General features: G+C 42.2%; 1 protein-coding gene across 1 annotated transcript in view; it reads right to left on the bottom strand.

Moving 5' to 3' along the window:
• The window catches only part of PKHD1L1 (PKHD1 like 1), a 155,971-nt gene that overhangs the window by 56,743 nt on the left and 78,766 nt on the right, over positions 1-20,462 (bottom strand). The window contains exons 38-46 of the mRNA XM_083186703.1: positions 18,160-19,144; positions 16,212-16,457; positions 15,091-15,240; positions 12,739-12,916; positions 5,716-5,872; positions 4,768-4,924; positions 3,913-3,992; positions 3,687-3,816; positions 2,667-2,796 (exon numbers count right to left, since the gene is read on the bottom strand). Of these exons, the coding sequence (XP_083042829.1) occupies positions 2,667-2,796; positions 3,687-3,816; positions 3,913-3,992; positions 4,768-4,924; positions 5,716-5,872; positions 12,739-12,916; positions 15,091-15,240; positions 16,212-16,457; positions 18,160-19,144 (2,213 nt within the window). The remainder of the gene's footprint in view (positions 1-2,666; positions 2,797-3,686; positions 3,817-3,912; positions 3,993-4,767; positions 4,925-5,715; positions 5,873-12,738; positions 12,917-15,090; positions 15,241-16,211; positions 16,458-18,159; positions 19,145-20,462) is intronic.

Raw genomic sequence — 20,462 nt, 5'->3', positions numbered from 1 at the left:
CTCCCCCCGGCTGTGGCATTAGCCTGCCGGCTGGTTGTGCCTGGGGCTGGTTCTTGAAATACGGGGGACCCCTAGTCATTTTGTCCCCCGTATTTTGGGAACCAGCCCCGGACCTGGAGCCTGGGGCTGGTTGTTACAAATCGGGGAGCCCCTATTTGTCGGGCTCCCTGATTTTTAATTACCGGCCCCGGCTCCTTCAACCTGGTGCTGGTTATGGCTGTGGGGGGGACCCCACGCCGTTTTTTTTTTATTTATTTATTTTTCTATTTTTTTACACTGTAGCCTGCACGGATCTGACTGATCCGTGCAGGCTAAAACGCAAATAGAACAGGAAAATGGTGTTCTATTTTCCTGTCGTATTTGCGTGGGTGTTTTACACCACTAAGCAGCCGTATTATCAGTACAGCTGCTTAGTAAATCAGAAACCACCATTCTTTTGAATGGTGATTTCTGTCGTATTCTATCGATGGTGTAGGACATTCGTATTTGTAACTACAAATACAAATGTTCCATCTTTAGGACTACGAATTGTTGTATTTTTGGGATTGTAAATCCCGAAAATACAAATTCGTAAAAAAAAGGTGTATTTCTCCCTACGAATACACCTTTTTTCTACGAATCCATTTTGGTAAATTTCCCCCATTATGTCAAAGAGAAGTACAATGGTCCGACGGCTTCCCAAAATGCTTGCAAGCAGAAATGCCATTTTGATGTAAAAGGGTTAAGAGGAAGTGATTTTTTTATGTACTTATTGTCTTGTCAGGGGGTTAGTGAGTAGGGCTGTACTGCCTATCTGGTTAAGTAACTGGGCTGTTGATTGTTTGAATTATCCACTGGAGTGTGCCTGTATAACTCTGTAACATACCCCATTTCCAACAGGCTTTGGAAGACAGTGCAGAATGTCACCTACGCAGTGATTACATCACAGAGGTGGTATAGTTCTACCAGTTTGTCATGATCCTACGTGGCGATTCCCCAGATACGCCAATTTGAGAATCTCTGCCACGTGACACGTTTACTGAGTACCCCAAGCGTGTGTTTATTTCACCACTATTTTCCGCTTGCCACCAACCAAAGGACCTTTTTGTACCTAGTCCACGACAGCTTTGGTTCTGCCGACATCCCAAATTATGAATTGCACGGTAGCGCCCTGGCGAATTCGTCAGAGGCTTGGGCTGGATAACAACAGACACCAAAACTAAATTATGATTTTTAATTTAAGTGAAAACACTATGAGGCCTATGTTACAGAAAAAAGGGTACTTGTTTAGTTTCACGGCGGCAGATAAATCGCATGCGGCTGCATGCGATGCGATGGGATGCAATATGGTGCAATATGGTGCAATTTTGTACCTGTTCATAACCTCACTATTCACGGAGTTGATTTTATATAGTGTGGCGAGCCCAAAGCGTGGCGATTGTAGCGAGCCCTGCGAGGGGACGCAGATTACTTTACATGTATTACGCGTATGGGGCTCACTGCGCTCGGCACGGAATACATGTAAAGTAATCCGCGTCCGCTCACCGCGCTTCGGGCTCGGTGGCTTGCTGCGCTCGCCACACTATATAAAATCAACTGTGGTAGTGGATAGTGGGGTTATGAACAGGAACGAAATCGCATCAAATCCGTGAAACTAAACAAGTACCAAAAAAAGTATGTTACAAGATATTTCTAATAGCTACAGTCACAGGGAAAACAAATAAGAATCAAACCGATTCAAGTACACACAGCATGAAACGGGGTTGAAGTGGGATTGCTTCGTATTGATTTCGGATCATCAGCGAGACCATTTAGACTCATCTCATCCCAAGCATATAAGAAGCATGCATGCAAGAACTATACCCATAATAAGGTACAGGGAATTTGCAGCCCTGTAAACGGGTCTGAATTAGGCCATTAGACAGTACTGTACGCTATGTACTAAGATGGAGGTCTCATGAAGAAAATACATTTAAGCTATGTATTGCATAACACAAAATTGAGTGAATGAAGCAATAAAATACAAAATTACATCTGTTTCTTAGCAACTAACATCTGTCGGAGTGCAAGAAGACTATGAAGAGATTGCTACAGCAATGTTACAGACCTTGATGCCTGAGTTTGACTAGTTATGGTGTTGGAAGTAAACACAGCAAAATTATCCAGAGATATATTAAGAGCAAAATGATTATAGTTTCAAGAATGTGTGCTCAGTGATTCAAGTGCAGAGATCGCGCTGCGTACAAAAAAGTAAAATATCCTGAAAATTCAAGGATGTAACAAGATAAGCACAAATCATTTGAGTGCAGGTAGGAAAATTTGAATCTTATGCAAAGCGAAAAATGCACTGGAAAGGATGAAACAGCCCTGAGTGTTATACATAGCCACAGAAAATGTTTGCTGGTATATTGATTTGGGCACAATCAGGAGAAATCATTTGATGGTCACTGAGAAATCATTTGATGGTCGTCGATGGTCTTTGATGATAACAGCAACACTAGCCAAAGGCTAGATAACTTTTCTGTGGCCCTTTCCTGGTGAAACCAAAATGATTAAGTTTGGCCTTGGTGAAGAAGCTGCAATTCGCTGCGGTCCATATAAGCAACCGTCTCATCTTGCAAACAGTAATCCTGTATAGGCAGCGGTAGGTTTGGGTTCTACCTGGTTATCTAGAGAACGGCACGTACCTGTCTCCTGTAGATGCTATCGCTATTACATCCCCAGATTTCCAGGTGACACTTTTCTCTAGAATCAGTGTGTAGCTTCCGGCCTCAGCAGTCTCAGCGAGCCGCGTCCACGTCACAGGTATTGGGATACCTAGAATACAGAATAAGCCCCAGAACAGACTTACATAGTGTCCATGACGGCACCGGCTTCGTCATCTTAGGATAGTAAAGGGACATTTCCCAGAATACTTTACTTGCCTAGCATAAATGTGTCATATTCATGGCATAAAAAGCGCCATGACCATGTGACTTTGTTGTACTACGTCATGTGACTAGAACATAGGGTCTGATTCAGCTTTGCGTACACATAAGTCAGGCTCTAGGTCTTTTGGAAGAAGGCCTAACACCTGTGTTACAGTACATGTAAAGTAATCTGACTGGCAAACAGCGGGTAAAGCCTTTCTGTGTGTCAAAGAACATCAAAGGGACTTTGGGAATGTGGGCGGGTCCAAGTGATGTCATGGGGCCATGCGGTAGTTGCACAATGGGAAAGTTTTGGATGACCAGGATATCTCTATGGGGCTCCTCAGAACCTGCTGGGATGTGGCAGGAGCCTAGTTGTGGAAAATCCGCCTCTGGTGCAGAGAGTTAGATTCGGGTGGGGTGTGTTGTAACTGACATCTTAATAGCAGTGTAATAATAAAGCAGTTTAATATCTGTGGGCTACATGCAGAAGCATCCAGTATTTACCCTGCACATAAAAAAATATAAATGCATTTGCTGCCCTTGCAAAGCAACATCATACCTCCCAACTATCCCGCATACCGCAGGATCGTCCAGGTTTTTGGGGACGTTCCCCCGTCCCTCCCGCAGCCGGCAGTGTCCCACGGCGGGGAGGGGGTTGCAGCTGGGAGTCCCCCCTGTCACCCGGTGATTAGACGCTGTGCTTTTTTACTTTCCAGAATCTTGCACATAGGACGCTTTATAATACACCAACATTTCAGCGACATATTGACCATATTTGACTGTGCTCATAGTTACCATGTAGGTCCAATATTCCATGCCTCACAGCCAATGTTTTTGCCCCATAGACTGGTAACTCGGGAGAGCGTAACTGCCCGTGCAGGGTAATAATTGCTTTGTGTTGGAATGGGGCGTCCTCTGTTCCAATCTAGAGATAACCAAATTATATACATGGTATAATAAATATATTACCTGCGGTAACATGCTCGGGTCATTTACAGGTGCACAAATATTTGAGTATTACCTGAAGCACGCCCCCATCGGTTATAAGAATATTCTCGGACTGCAATTCAATATCTGCCTCGTCAAAGATCAGTTTTCCTCCTGTTGTACCAAAAAAAGGGGGGGGGGGAGTGATGTGAGTCACTGTTTATAAAATATCAAAAATCTTAATACAATCAGTTACTACATTGCACCTACTGACGGCACAAAGGGATCTTGTGGGCTTAGCCAATATTTGTATCAAGACAGCGGCCAATCAATGTACTAGGAACCGATGACATCATTGAAGCAGGTTTGTTGTGTCTCCAACAAAATGGCTGCCGTCCTTTCTGTGGGCAGTATTTTACTTATATAACACGCAGTGTGCGGTCACTCGGTCGACAGTCAAAAGGTTGACCACTGTTGGTCGTCAGACAGAGTCGACACATGAAAAGTGTCGACTTGATTAGGTAGACGAGATCGAAATGTCGACGCAAGTGAAAGGTCGAAATAAAAAAGGTCAACATGGGAAAAGATCGACATGAGTTTTCCATCCCGGTGGACACAGAGGGAGAGTGGAATAGTGGGCCTGAAGCATGGTGAGCGCAGCGAGCCATGCGGGGTGGACGCGGTACATGAATACGGTGTCCATGTTGACCAATGTCGACATAGACACCAGAAAACCATAAAAAATGCATGTCGACCTTCTCCCATGTCAACTTTTTGCTTGTGTTGGCCATGTCGACATAATGTATGTCGAACTTTTTCATGTGTCTACCTATCAAGGCTTAATCTGGCCCAGGCCCCAGCAGGTGGCCCAGGCCTCAGCAGAGGTGTGTGACCACACAGGTCTGATAACGATCAGGAGAACCCTGTAAATGGAATAATTAGACGTCACCTTGAATCAGCAGCATCTTCAGCACTGGGGTGCTCTGGTCCAGCAATATGATTTGTCCTGCTGTGATGACTGCCAATGACCCTTCGTCCGGGGGGGACTCACCGCCCCAAGTGTATATAGAGGACCAGACGTCAATGTATAAATAATCAGCATTGTCCTGAAACGGAAAGGTCAATAATGTTATTGAAATAAAATATATTTTTGTGGCATAACAATAATAAAAAAAAATACATATTGCGGCTCTTCGGATGATTGTCTGATGTAAAAGATTCATACGCTGGATAAGAAAGAAGCCTAGTTCTTCATTTGTAGCAGGAGACAGCAAACAGGTGATGACAGCTGGGCAGATCCCATCACAGCAATACAGAGGCTGCACAAGTGGGTATAACAGTCCAGAGGTCCTTAGCCTAGACCCCACACCCCAAGCCTATTGCCCAGCCACTAACAGGCATTGGAACGACCGTCTGCCCTGAACAGATATTTAACATCAAACCACAAGTGTTGTTAATTAGCCAAACAATGGTTCACCTCAAACCTGAACGGGATCTAATCAGCCCTGATGGTGTTCTAATCCCTGCTGTTCCACATTAACTATACTGTCCCTGCCAAGGTAACTACAGTCCTTTACAGTAATAAAAAATGTGACGTACTTAATGGGCAATTTAGATAGTGAACAACAGTGACAGACAACCTGCTACACATCTGGGGTTGCTCTGTTCATACTTATAAAGCTTCATTGGGTGTTATTCCGATGTGGTTTGAGGTGTGACATAATCTGCAAAGTACTGATTATCAGGACCTGTTCTGTGGACTCCTCAACGTCTCTGGTGGATTTTCCCAAAGTAAAACTTTCATAACACATCATTTATCCACTTGTGATCTTTCAGGCCCCCAGGCTCGGTTACAGTACATTACAAGTGCAATTACAAATTGTTCTCCCTTTCTTACCATTTTAGCAATCCCTTGGCCATCGATGTACACCCTGACTTTAGCATTTTGTGAAGGTGACTGAGCACCTGTTATGCAGACGATCTGTGTGCTATTAGATGACTGAATATTACAAGTTGCTTGTGCGATTGTGACCGAGATACTTGATGTGTTTGTGCTACAAGAGAATAAAGAGATGTACAAAGAATACTTATTTGTTTGAGATTTATATCAAGCAAACTGTACTTCTGTGTTCCTCCTAAGAAAATCTGCACAAAAGTCCTAAGGGCTATTTCACACGCTCCGGCTCCTGCCGGGCGGCGAAACCCCGCATGCCCAGGAAGCCGTGCCGCACACAGCAGTTTACAATAGTAGGAATGGCCACAGCCAGGCGGCCGGGCCGTGGCCGTTCCGTGTGAATGGACAGAATAGTGTCCATTAACAACTACTGCGTGCGGCACGGCATTTGGCCATGCGGGGTTTCGCCGCCCGGCAGGAGCCGTAGCGTGTGAAATAGCCCTAAATCTTGTTTTTAAATAATAACATTATTAATATACAGTACTAGTTACCGGACAGTCAAATTTTTTTTAGAACAAGCCAAAAATCTAGTGATTTTTTTAAGTACTGGGCCTTTTTTGGTTAAAAAAATATGGGGACAAAAAGAATAGGGGTCGCCCATGTGTTGGAGCCAGCCAGCAGTGCCACAGTCAGGGGACACTTTTTCTCAAAAGGTCCCCCGGCCGTCACATTTCCACTGTAACTGGTCAGCCCCCCCCCCCAGGCTTCACCTGTCCAGTGCTAAAGCCCTGGGGGGTGGATGCCGGGCTGAATTTTTTTTTTTGTGTAAAAAAAAAAAAAAAAGAATAAAAAAATAACATTGGGTTGTGCTGTGGAACTACAAGTCCCGGCAAACCATTATACCGGCAGCCCGAGTTTCACGTAGATCATACCACAATACGGGGGTCCCCTATTGTATTTGTCCCCCATATTTTTTGGAACCAGGACTGGTCCAAGAGCCTGGTGATGGTTTCTAAAATATGGGGGGACCCCACTTAATTCCCCCCCCCCCATATTTGGTGAACCAGGACCGGCTCAAAGAGTCCAGGGCTGTTTATGCTAATTATTCCTTTATACACTTTGTGGACAGAACCATGGACAGATCTCACTGTCCTGTGCATGGTTCCGTCAAGCTGTCCTGCTAGAAGATTTATAGTGGCAACCAGATGGTTGTCACTGAGAAAGCGCAACTGCACTCCAATAATACACACCAATCAATGAATAAAGTAAATAAAATAGAAAATTTATTTTTTTAAAAAAATTTCATATTATAACAATTCATGCATGAGATATAATTCATAATAAAAAACACATCCACAGACAAGACATACAACATATAACATATAGAGTCCGATATTTAGGCACTTGATGAGGCTTAATTACAGTCTCTAATGAGGCTTAATGAGGCTTTTTGTATGGCTTAATAATTTGCAAGATGAGTGAGGCAAAAGATGTTTTATAGTTACCAGTCCCAAATTCCGACTTATTAAAAGATGTCTCCTCTGAACGAATTTAAACACCATGAACGTCCTTTTTCTGAGTTTTAATTGCTCTCTACCTCCACTGAGGGAGAGCACTCCAGGGAAGGTGTAAAACAGGGTACTTTCCCCGCAGATTACCGGCAGACGAATACCGCAGAGTATTGAGACTCCTCTTCAGATGGTTGCGGGTACTGGGATGGTATTGGGGCTCCACATACGCGTTTCTCCGCCTTGAAATTATATCAGCGGCTTCCTCAGATGAATCCCCATTCACAATGACACTGTTTTTATAGCCACGAATTAGGCATTCAGGCCGTACAACATTATTTGTCACAGGATATAGAGATTTCTACTGACCTAAGTATGTTCATTTTATCATCCATCAAATTTATATTAACACATAATTATTTTCTTTTTGATTCACAATATTTTTTACAGTTGCATGGTACTGCCATGGGGACCAGGTTCGCCCCTAGTTTCGCCAACCTATTTATGGGTCGCTTTGAGGAGCGACACATTTGGGGTGGCGGACACGGGGCGGGCCTGGTCCTATATGGCAGATACATAGACGACCTTTTTTTTGTTTGGGAGGGTGATTTAAGTTCAGTTATCACATTCACAGAAAGTCTAAATAACAACACTTTTGGTTTGAAATTCACCAGTAATTATCATAGGGAAAATGTGACCTTCCTGGATATCGCTCTCAGCATCAAAGATGGTAGAATAGAAACAGAAACCTATGTAAAAAGTGTAGATCAGAATAGATATCTAAATTATGGCAGTAACCATTACACAAAATGGAAAAACAACATCCCAAAGAGTCAGTTCTTACGTATTAAAAGAAATTGTTCCTCCATGGCATCCTTTGAGAGACAAAGTGAGACCCTGTTTCAGGCCTTTACCGATCAAGGATATCCTGAGAAATTGCTTAGAGAATCTATAAACTCAGTTAATAAAATGGAAAGAGAAATATTGCTAGAAGAGAAGTCTAAGAGAAAACAAAGTAATGAAATAAGAAAGAAAGGAGCCATATTTGTGACTCAGTATAATACACAAGCCGCAAAGATTAAGAGGATTGTAAAAAAGAATTTACACTTGTTACAATTAGATGAAAATTTAAAAACAGAAATAAATACATCTAATGCGGTAGTATTTAGGAAAGCTAGAAACATTAAAAGCAAACTAGCCCCCAGTTTCTTCTCTAAAAAAGAAAATCCATCTGAAAAAATATCCTGGCTACCTGATAAACCCGAAGGTTTCCACACGTGTGGAGTAGACAAATGTCTCTCATGTAAATATTTAACAAGAAAAACAAATAACTTTGGTTCATATGTATCGGGGGAAAATTTCCCAATCAAGGGGTTTATAAACTGCAAAACTGAGTATGTTATCTATCTTTTAACCTGCGGATGCGGCCTACAATATGTGGGTCGCACAATTCGGAATCTCCCTGTGAGATATATGGAGCATAGAAGAAATATTATGAAAATGAATGCCACCAATACCCTGTATAAACATATGGCAAAATGCCAAAAGGGGAATGTGAGATCTATTTCAATGATAGGAATTGAGCATGTTAAGAACACCCCTAGAGGGGGGGATAGATATACTCAGTTATGCAGAAGAGAGGCATTTTGGATCTTCCAATTAAGAACATTGACCCCACAAGGTTTAAACGATACAATCGAAATGAATAATATATAATAACTTTCGTAAAAAACATTCCTTGTCAGCTTTGTGTGTTAAATAAAGTGTTCATCCTCCATATATTGCTAGCATTCTTTGTTGGTAATATGTGGTGGATTGTATGTTCATCTTCGGGCCATGCCCACTTAGTAATAGGTGGTTTGGATAAAATGGGGTTCCATTTATAAAGTAGTAACATCATCAGTACGCATTATGGATATTGTATGTGTATATTGATTATTTTATATTATATTACATATTTGTTTTCAAATATGCATTGGAATCCCAAAAGTAATAATATAGACAGTTTTTGGGTATATAATCCACCCACTAATCTCCAATGTATGTCTGGCGCTATTTGTTAGTATGTATTTCATTGATGCTAAATTAAGATCTAAAATTATTATAGCTCTAGAAGCAAGCTCTGTCAAACGATTGAAGTATTTAACAATACTAAATAACAATGAAAAACAACAACAGCAAACGAGCAGTGTCCCCTGGATAGGAATTTGACCTGTTAGAAAGAGTAATATAGGTATAAACTAAGGCTCTATATGTATGCACAGTGTCCATGCTATTATTTGTGATCAAAGTGGCACCATACACTTAAATCAATGAATGAAATTTTGTTTTTCTATACATATTTAAAAAAAAAAAAAAAAACGAATTTTCTGTTTTTTTTTGTTTTCTAATTTTAATTTTAATTCATTATTTTGTATATATATATATTTTTATTTATTATTTATTTGTCTTTTTTAATATATGGAATTTATGGTATAAAACATGTCGTCATTATATGTGTGTAATTGTAGTGAGTCCTGAGGCAAAATAATAGAAGCACAAACAAACATATAAATAAAGAAAAATAGGCTTATGAGGTACTGGCTATATGAGTGAGACAATGCCCTTTTTAAAGATGGAGATCGGGATTGGAAGAGGGCGGAAGTCGTAATGAATGATGAGAATTTCAGTGTCTAAGATTGGATACTATTATAGAGGCACAAAGATCTAAATACGTATGGATACGAGGCATGGAGGCAAAACGAGGCTTGGCTAAAAAGTTAAAAATGGCTGCCAATAGACTGATGATTGGTGGACTGAAAATGAGGCTTGAATATGTTTGCAAATATGGCCGCCGCTGTCTATAAATATAGGCAGCGATAACGAGGCGTGGAACGCAAATCGCGGAAGTAACAGATATCGAGTGCCCGCGAACACGCCGGCTATAAAAACAGTGTCATTGTGAATGGGGATTCATCTGAGGAAGCCGCTGATATAATTTCAAGGCGGAGAAACGCGTATGTGGAGCCCCAATACCATCCCAGTACCCGCAACCATCTGAAGAGGAGTCTCAATACTCTGCGGTATTCGTCTGCCGGTAATCTGCGGGGAAAGTACCCTGTTTTACACCTTCCCTGGAGTGCTCTCCCTCAGTGGAGGTAGAGAGCAATTAAAACTCAGAAAAAGGACGTTCATGGTGTTTAAATTCGTTCAGAGGAGACATCTTTTAATAAGTCGGAATTTGGGACTGGTAACTATAAAACATCTTTTGCCTCACTCATCTTGCAAATTATTAAGCCATACAAAAAGCCTCATTAAGCCTCATTAGAGACTGTAATTAAGCCTCATCAAGTGCCTAAATATCGGACTCTATATGTTATATGTTGTATGTCTTGTCTGTGGATGTGTTTTTTATTATGAATTATATCTCATGCATGAATTGTTATAATATGAAATTTTTTTAAAAAAATAAATTTTCTATTTTATTTACTTTATTCATTGATTGGTGTGTATTATTGGAGTGCAGTTGCGCTTTCTCAGTGACAACCATCTGGTTGCCACTATAAATCTTCTTGTTTACACGCATGGGAGGTGCACAATCCTCCTAAAAGAAGGCTGCAACCACACTCCAACATTTAAAACAAACTGTGCCCGGTGTCATATATTGGGATAATAATAGTAAATTAAATTGTTACAATATACAAAAACAACATTTATTTAAATCAGCGCTACTGTGTGGCCTTCCCTGGTCACAATTTCCTCCTTGTCCTGCTAGAAGCAGGTCTTTTCTTCTTGTGATTTTTAGTAATTTATAGGGTGTGATTTGAAAAATTGGACCCTTTTACATTTGCAATGAGAAAACATCTGGATGTGATTTTTGAAGAGCAATTTTTCCTGCAAATACATGTGTGATTTGCGGTAAATGTGCGATTTTGGCTGTTTATGACCTATAAAAAAACACAGTCTAAAAAATTGCACCCTATTAGATTTTGCCGCATGTAATCAATTGAACCAACATTGGACCTGATTCTGGTCTATTCGCAGGCAGCGTTATTTCGCACGGGGACCGATGTTTTGCATAGTCGCATGCACAGCTGCATTTCTGCACATGTGCATACGCCAGGTGGGTGCGGCCAGAACAGGCTGTTCGCTGGGTACACGCACCCAAGGCTACGGCCAGGGGGGCGTGAGGTGGCGGATAGTCGCACCCATGGGAACACCAGCGTTTCATGGGCGTTTCCATGTCAACGCTGGGTGTTTCCATGGTAATCGGGCCGAGACGTTGGTGCCGGGGGTTGGCAGCTGACATAATCAGATGTCAGCCGCCCACCCACTTCCTCCTGAGGGTGAACGGAATTCTAAGTGACCTGAGAGCAGGGCCGGCCCTACCACTAGGCAGCTTTAGGCATTTGCCTAGGGCGCCGGCCACTGGAGGGCGGTAGTTGGGAGCAGGGACCCCGCTGGATGGAGGTGAGTGGCTGTCACTCCTCTCCCCCCCACCTCCTCCCAGCGACAAGGCAGCCACCGCTGCATCGCCACCCCCCCCCTGTGGAGTAACATAGCGGCATCACCCATGCCCGCCATCCCAACACCCCCCGTGGTGCCTTGCAGCGGCGAATCGTACCTGGCGGCAACTCAACCCAAGGGGTTGTGATGTGATGCGGCCGCTGCATGGAGCAGGTGAGCCCCGGCATGGAGCGGGTGAGCGGTGAGCACTGGGGCGCCCCTGCCTGGGGAGCTCTGGAGCCTTGCACCGGCCCTGGCTGAGAGTCACTTAGCTATGCGCGCATATGCATTCACCCACAGTGAATGGATGTTTATGTTAAGCATTCACACGGTGCGAGGGAGGGTGGGCGTACCACCATTCGCAGGGTGGGTTCTGATTGACTCGCAAGGGTGTGAATTCGCATCCGAGCGAAACAACCTGTATAACCCCCATTGTTCATAGGGATGCTCTACCTGCAAAGCATACGAATAACTTGACTTGGACGTTGCAGATTACCGTATTTACCTGACTTCAGTGTTATTAACCTATATTGGTGGTAGAAGTGGGCTTAGTCTGCAGGTGTTTTTCTACTGTACATTTAACTTTGGTGTTCTAAGTACAGTTTGGCAAGTACCAGAGCCAGATATGCACACAATACAGTATATGAGCCACAGGGTATATGCCAGCATTATACACATGTGCAGCAGTATACACTGCTGGAGATGATAAGAGATGTGCAGAGAAGGTAGCCAGGTGAGGCACTGCCTCACCTGCCATAGACTTTTTTACTCCAGAGTTTTGACTATAAAAATGATTAGTATAATAAAAATAAGATTTTTTTATATATATATTCTTTGTATTTTTGACATACATTATAAATTCAAAACGCCCACATATACGCTAGTATGACAGGAAAGGCTGTGCCTCACCTGCCTCACCCCACCGCACACCACTGCAGTTTTACAACAAGAAGACATTAGTATCATTGTTGTTAACTAGCACAACAAACACACAACATTATTTGCATTCTGAAGTGTCTGATACGGTGAATACCTGAACTGGTATCCGGTAATGGTAAGTCTGGTTCCCCCGGCAGTGCCTCCTCTTTTTGGGGTGACATCATATATGACAGGTGTTAATGCAGAAGAGTAAGTAACGGAATTATTGCTCTGCACAGTGTCGACGCCATTTATGACCTGGACATTACAGCTTTGGGACGCGGTATTGTTCTCTGTGGGAAACATAATAGTAAATGGACAGGAATGAATTGTGTTGCTCGTTATCTGCTAGTAATATTCAATATACAGAGATTACTGCAGCTAATGGAGTACAATAGCAAAGTTTTATTTTTTCTTGCAGGTAACTTGTAATGTTCCAATCAATTTGCATTAACGTTATCAGAGAAATTGTGACAACCTGATAGTTTGAGAGCAAACAACTGTCAAATCTGTACAGTGGGCCAGATTCATAACCCCCACCCCCCAGTGATGCACACAAGGGGGGTTTCTGGATACCCAGGCAGAAACCCGCCCTGACAGACAACATTTTTTTTAAATGGTTTTAAACACAGTGCCGTGGCCTGTAATTCAGCCCCGCCCCAGGAATTAGCCCTGCCCCCTTTTCAAACACCCACGAATAGCAGGTTGTGAAGAAAACAGATAACCTGCCAAAAGAACACACAGCTGCTGCTGTGATTCCTGCAGGGCTCCGTCCTGTGCTCCGCTCCAAGTACTCCACACTGCTGTGGCTGCCCACTGCCTAGTTAATGTGTGTGTCTAAATGCAGTGTATATGTATGTTTGCGTGTATATATTTAATTCTATATTATTGCTGGGCAGAATAACGCGCTATTATCACATCAATGCCACAGCACTATTGAGCGTGTTAATGAGCTGGGGGGAGCACCACCGCAGAGGAGCAGTGTCTCTGACAGCGAAGACACGCTAGCGGTACTCCTGCACCTGTCTATCACACTGAGGAGGACCTGCAGCGGCTGACTCCTTTGTGGCAGTGGCCATTTTTGGAGGGGAACAGAGTCTCTAATGTTGCCAGAGACTCTGCGCCTCCGCGGCGCTGCTCCTCCCCACAATTAAAACAATTAATTCCCCCCTGGGCAATGAGCATTTACCTCCCCCTGGGCAATGAGCATGTAAACTCCCCCTGGGCAAAGAGCATGTGACCCCCTATGGCAATGAGCATGTAACCCCCTCGTAACAAGCATGTAATCCCCCCTGGCAATGAGCATTGAACCTCCTATGGCAATGAGCATGTAATCCCCCTTAGCAACAAGCATGTAATCCACCTTGGCAACAAACATGTAATACCCCTGACAATGAGCATTGAACCTCTGTCCAGGAACATGTAGGTAAGCGGCACCAACAATGCGATTAATCGCATTTAAAAATTGTATTCATTGTATCTATTTACACTTGTTTAATGGATCAGGCATATACCGATTCATCTCAGTCTCAACCCCATGCGTCTCTCCACCCCTCTCTGGAAACCCCCCTTGTAAATCCAACATTGAGTGCAGAATGGTTTGCTCATTTACATGCTTTTTTGCTTTGCTAGCAAAAATGAATCAGGACAAGTGACCCATATTGTCAAATTCTAATTCATACAAAACTGGGGTATATTTTTGTTGGCTTTGACTGGGTAAGTTATGTACTGACTGTTCATGTAGATTATTCACAAAAAAAGGTCTATTTGTGAAAAAAGCGGAAACTTATTTTTTTGTATGAAGGCCATGGTCATCCCAAATTAGGTCGATATTTGATTAGGTCATCCCAAATTAGGTCGATATTTGATTAGGTCATCCCAAATTAGGTCGATATTTGGTTAGGTCATCCCAAATTAGGTCGATATTTGGTTAGGTCATCCCAAATTAGGTCGATATTTGGTTAGGTCAAAACAATATGGTCAACATGAAAATGGTCAAAACAGTCAAATGATCATTAGGTTCATTAGGTCAACAGCTAAAAGGTAGATGCAGGAAAGGGTCGATAGGTACAACAGGTCAGCATGGAAAAGTTTGACGCGACATTTTAGGTTCTTTGTGTTGTTTTCTCTGTCAAAGCACGTGGAACCCCAAGTAGTGTACCACTTCGCTTGCCATGTTTCGAGCGAGGTGCCTTATTATGCTACCACTGCCCAGGATACTATTCCCAATCATAGTCCACGTGGATGGTAAAGTTTAAAAAAGTAAAATAAAAAAAAACACCCTAAAAAATTGTGTCAACCATAAGTGTTTTGACAATTTTTTTGCTGTCGACCTTTTGTATAAGGCTATAATGGCCCAATGCATGTTGACCAATGTAGGGTCAACGTATGTTCCAAATATCTCTCCCTACAGGGTAATATGTAAATTATATAATATGAACAGGTAGTGGTAATACAGCTCACTTACCATTACTCGCGGGCAATTCACAGAATAGGAGACTTGCATTGGATCTCACCCTGTCTACTGGGCACGAAGCGTTGCAGACAAGAACGTTGGACAGTTGATTGGCAAAACCAGAGCCAGAGATTGTCAGAACTAAACCTCCACCAAAGCTGCCTGGACAACAAGTAGAGATAACACAACCATTGAAATCCATATACTGTAGATTACTATACTATTGGTCATCAATGTTCTTATCTAGTTTAGCCACCAACATATATTTTTAGAGATATATACTTTGTCCATGTGTAACCCATAACAGCTTTCCCACTGCACTATCTCCCCAAGCCCCCACTTTACTGCTCCTCAAACTCAATTAATGTTTCAGGGTTTTTCGGTTTCATTTGGTTCCATTTTATCCAGGGCCTGATTATGGGTTCCAGCCACCCTAGGCTATTAAAGAAGCGTCCAACACTCCAACCTCCTGCAACGCGTATTGGGACACGATACGCGTTGCAGGAGGTTGGAGTGTTTTTTATGGGAAGAAGGACCCAGGGCTGGAGATTTGGGAAGTACCTGAGACCCAGGTTTATCCGGAGAACCAGGGGCCTTCCAAGGATTAAAAGAACTTTCCTACAGGCTTTCAAAATCACCATGATCTGGTAAACCCCCACCCATAACATTAAGGAGACCTTACAAATTGGTCAAAATTTTATTATTGTGTGTAAAAAATATTTTATTATGTTTTGAGTGTTTTTGTATTAATAATTTGTTATCCCTGGCAATATTACACTATCTTGTTTCTCCATCTTCCCCATGTCCCCATCTCTTATATTATTGGCGAGCCTCGCTGAGAGGTGAAGATATATATAAGAAGGGAAGTAGCATTTATTTATCTTTTACCCACGAATTATTCACCTGTATAAAACGGTCACCTACTCACTGGGAAGGTGTCAGCGCACAAAGTCACTTACCATTTCTACAAACCGATCATGCTCAGTTACTAGGGAAGTGACTATAAGTGACTAGTGCTGCAGACACTTAGATTCAGCGCCACAGAGTATAGACTCAAAAACCACAGTATACTAAAGACGGTTACCACCCCCCAAACACCAACTTCTTGTTAATTTCCGTGGTTTACCACTCACCTTTATTTGGAGAAACGCTATTGATACTAAGTTCATATGTGAATGATGCACTTGATCTTGCAAAGCCTTTCTCAGTCACTATGGTTACGGGGAATGTGCCACCCCAGTTGTCCCCAACAGTGCAGGTTAGCTGGCTATCAGAAGCTGCTAGGATGCTACACGTGGCATTGCCAATGAACACTGCAATTTTTGAGGCATCGGAACCAAAAAGTGAGCCAGACACTGTAATGGGAGTTCCTGATGGTCCTGATGAAAACGTGTAAAGAACAGACACTTTATGAAATTATCTGAATACATTATTGTACAGTATGGTAGCATTTGTATTGGAGTAGCCGTATTCTTTTAGTAAGCCAGTATAATTAATGGTTTTTCCCTTTTTGGGCACATATTTTGAAATGTGTTTTGCACTTTTTTAAAGGCTCAACTAATATAGGTCACAACATTATATCACTGGGTCAAATTGTAAGATTTGTAATCTGCTCCTTAGGGACTAGTGCCTCATTTGGACCCCTCATATCTTGTGGGGATTGGAGGCAATAGTGGGTGAGTTTAAGGGGCTACCGCTATGGGGTCCCACTCACCTCCAAAGCCCATATATTTGCCTATCTTAAGAATAAAAGTATCTTATGCGAAAACATCTTATTCAAAATAGTATTTACTAGCAAAGATAAAAAATGCAAATGTGATGTAACCTTCAGATATAAACTGATATAAGACTAACTAATACAAATACATCAAATTACTGGTACATCATATAAGTAACTATAGGAGGCAAGTGGAAGCACTTCAAAGAAGTAACTGAATAAAAAACTTCAACAATAATATACTTGAAAGAGAAAGGACTCTGCAAGTCTCCAGTAAAGCAAAGATGGTACATGATTCATTCATTTCTGCTTTGAGTGTTGTTAATCCGAATTGAAATACTGTTTGCAAAATGGGACTATAGTTCTAGATTCACACCAATAGGCATGACTAAGGGCCTAGTGACTGCGGTGCTTTGCTTTCTCAAGTGTAAAGGGACGAAAGGGACCAACTGTATGTCAAGTGTGGCAACTGTGTTGCTAAAAAAAATACAAGATTACCTGACCACTGGTTTGGTTGGTACCATATACACCACTAATGCTACAACACAACCAAACATTTAAATATTTCCTTTCTTAAAATGTTTGTGGAGGTCCAATGAGGTAAGTTATCCCTCTGTTTAAGTTCAGTTCCCTGAAATATAAACCTCTCTATTGGACTGAGTGGGGTACATAGCTGGAGTTAAAACTGTGCTCGTGACAGAAACAGAGGTGCTAGATTCATAATAAGAAATGATGATTCATTTCTGTATATATTAAAAAATGTCTTATTAGACCTGGAGGCAAGCCCGTTAAATAGACATTTGATTGCTCAAAGACTGTAGAAACCAGTCCAAAATTGGATGGCAAAGTTGTCATATTAAGAATCTACACATGAATGAAGTTTGAGTTGGAACTAGTTACTGTAGCAATTTCAGAGTTTGTCCTGGAAGGAAATCTCTTGGTACAACCAAAAAGATAACGTTTATAAATTCAATCAACTAGAGACCACTGTTGGGGTGATCCTTCTATGCCTGGTTGTGACTTCCTATTAATCATTATTATTCATATTTATCATGGAACTTAAAAGGATTTAGAGAATGATGCCCCACTGGGTATGTCAGATAAATTTGCCCATTATTAACATTACTAAGCAAGGCTGATCTTTCCAAATAATAATTATGGGATTTGGAAGTATGGTATATGAAACCTTATTCATCCAAATGATATCAGTGTTATATACAATTACAGTATTTGGAATCAAATGCATTTATAGGTATTGTGGAAATGATTTATATAGTCGGTAGTCTTTAATAACCTTGATGCTATTTTGTACGGTTTGCCTAATTTTTAATAACTTGTATAATTACAACAACTTTTAACCATACCTGTGTTTGGAAGAACAGAAGTCACCGATGGGGTGTCGGCCTCTGAATAGAGAAAGCTGAGTGGCTGATAAGTTACGGAGGGTATGCTGATGCTAACGATGGCAGTTTTGGCGACTGTGCTAGGAGGAGTAACACATTCAATGCTACCGGGAGTTACGTCAACAATTTGACATGGGGCCCCATCAATTTTAACTGTAGTATAGGTAGGATAAAATCCATTCCCTTCTATTCGTAGAGGAGTTCCACCTGCAACACTTCCGGAAGAGGTCAAGACAGTGGCTTCGGCAGGGCTATTGATGGTGAAAGACCCTTGTGCCAAACCTTTGCTATAGACAATAACAGTCACAGTATAAATACCAGCAGGGACAGGATCTGCAGTACTTATAATATTTGTATCATTGACATCCACCACATTCAACTGATTGTCTCCAACATAAACAGCTACATCATTAACATCGGTTCCAAAGCCAAGGCCACCGATGTACAACGTGGTTAAAGTGTTACGTATTACGGCAGGATAAACGCTTGATACAATAGATGTTATTTCAGAGGAGTACGTATAGCTACAGGATCCGTTGCATTGGGTGGTGATTCCCTGGATTATAACTGCGACTTGAACGCTGATGGCATAACTGGCAGCGGTGTCGCATATAATATCGGTATAATTCACAGACAATATTGTACAGCCTAATCCTGTTACAACGGTGGTGTCATTTACATTTGAGAACCCAGACCCATGGATGGTTAACCGGGTGCGTCCTGTGATGGATCCGCCAGTTGGCGTGATGTAGTCAATGTTCGGTAACAGGGCAAATCGTCTTTCCAGCTCATTTGGTAAAGTGTTGATGGCATTTCCAAGGTTGTTTACTGTAACCGACACCATTTCGGCAACCCCAATATCCATGGAACCCTGGGGATCTACATTGCATGTTATTGAATTCTCGTCAGCTAAGGACACCACACATGGATAGGATCCAACCAAAACCTTATAGAAAAAGAAACATGGTTAAAAGGGAAACAAATTCTTATATAGAACTTGTCTATGCATGGCAAAGAATATAGGGGGAAATTAAATAGGACGAGAGATTCAGAAAGCGAGAGATTTGGTAAGAAATCTCCAGGTTTTTTTAAAGCGGCAATCATTTACACTGCAAAACCAGTTTGATTTGGGACTATGTAAAAACCGGACCGGACTACACTCCGGACCGCCGGACAGGACAGCAAAATCTGCAGTCCGGGGTTTATAGGGTCCGGTCCGGGGGGTGTCCTGTCCGGGGGGTGTCTTGTCCGAGGGGGTCCCTGTGATAGCTATCACCAGGGACATGGGGGAGGGGAGATTACAGCCTCCCCGTGTGGTCCGGACCGTCCGGTTTTTGCTACATGCCCGGACTATTCAGGGAGACTTTATTCTAGCCCTCCTCCTCTCCCTGGTGACAGGTGTGACAGGCAGCCCCCCCCCCCCGGACAGGACACCCCCCGGACCGGACTCTTCAAGCTCCAAAATGCAGAGTTTGATGTCCGGTCCGGGGGTTTTGTCCTGGTCCGGTTTTCACCCATACCCGTTTGATTTTGCCGTGTAAATGATTGCCGCTTTAAAAAACCTGGAGATTTCTTACCAAATCTCTCACTTTCTGAATCTCTCATCCTATTACATTTCACCCCTAATATTTACAAATATTCTCTGCACCCATCTCTATGACGTAAAATATGTCTGTCGCTTACTTATTGGAGACATGGAGTGTGTGCCAATGTACTAATGAGATGCTGTCACTATTTAAACATTCAACATGTTTTTTTAAAGGGGCGATCATTTACCAGGCAAAACCATGCTAGACTGCAGGAACTGGATGACGCATCCAGAACTGCATGAGATCAGATAGTGATGCACTGGGCCACACTGGTTTGCTGACAAAGTAATGGGTAATATTCCACACGTAGAATCACAACATGCTGCATATTAGCATTATAAAAATGTCAACAAAATATACCAAAACTACTAACCACCCGAGAGGCACAGATATTCGCTACAAAGGGTCTGTAGGGTGTTTTCTCATGAATACTGGCCTATCCGACAAAAGGGGAGCAAGGTGGCATAGTGGTAAGCATCACTGCCTCAAAAACTGAGATATATTTCTGCCAAATTGTATATCTGTGTGTAGTTTAAGCACCACCGGGGCAGGGGTTGGTGTGACTGATATGCTCTCTGTAATGTATGTGTGCATGTGATAGGGAATATATTTATTTATTTATTTATTTGCAGTTTCTTATATAGCGCAGCAGATTCCGTTGCGCTTTACAATAGT

This window comes from Crinia signifera, chromosome 5 (assembly GCF_055691185.1).
Source record: "Crinia signifera chromosome 5, ASM5569118v1, whole genome shotgun sequence".
Lineage (NCBI taxonomy): Eukaryota > Metazoa > Chordata > Amphibia > Anura > Myobatrachidae > Crinia > Crinia signifera.
Note: the sequence above shows the minus strand (reverse complement) of the source record. Positions and strands in the feature narration are given on the sequence as shown.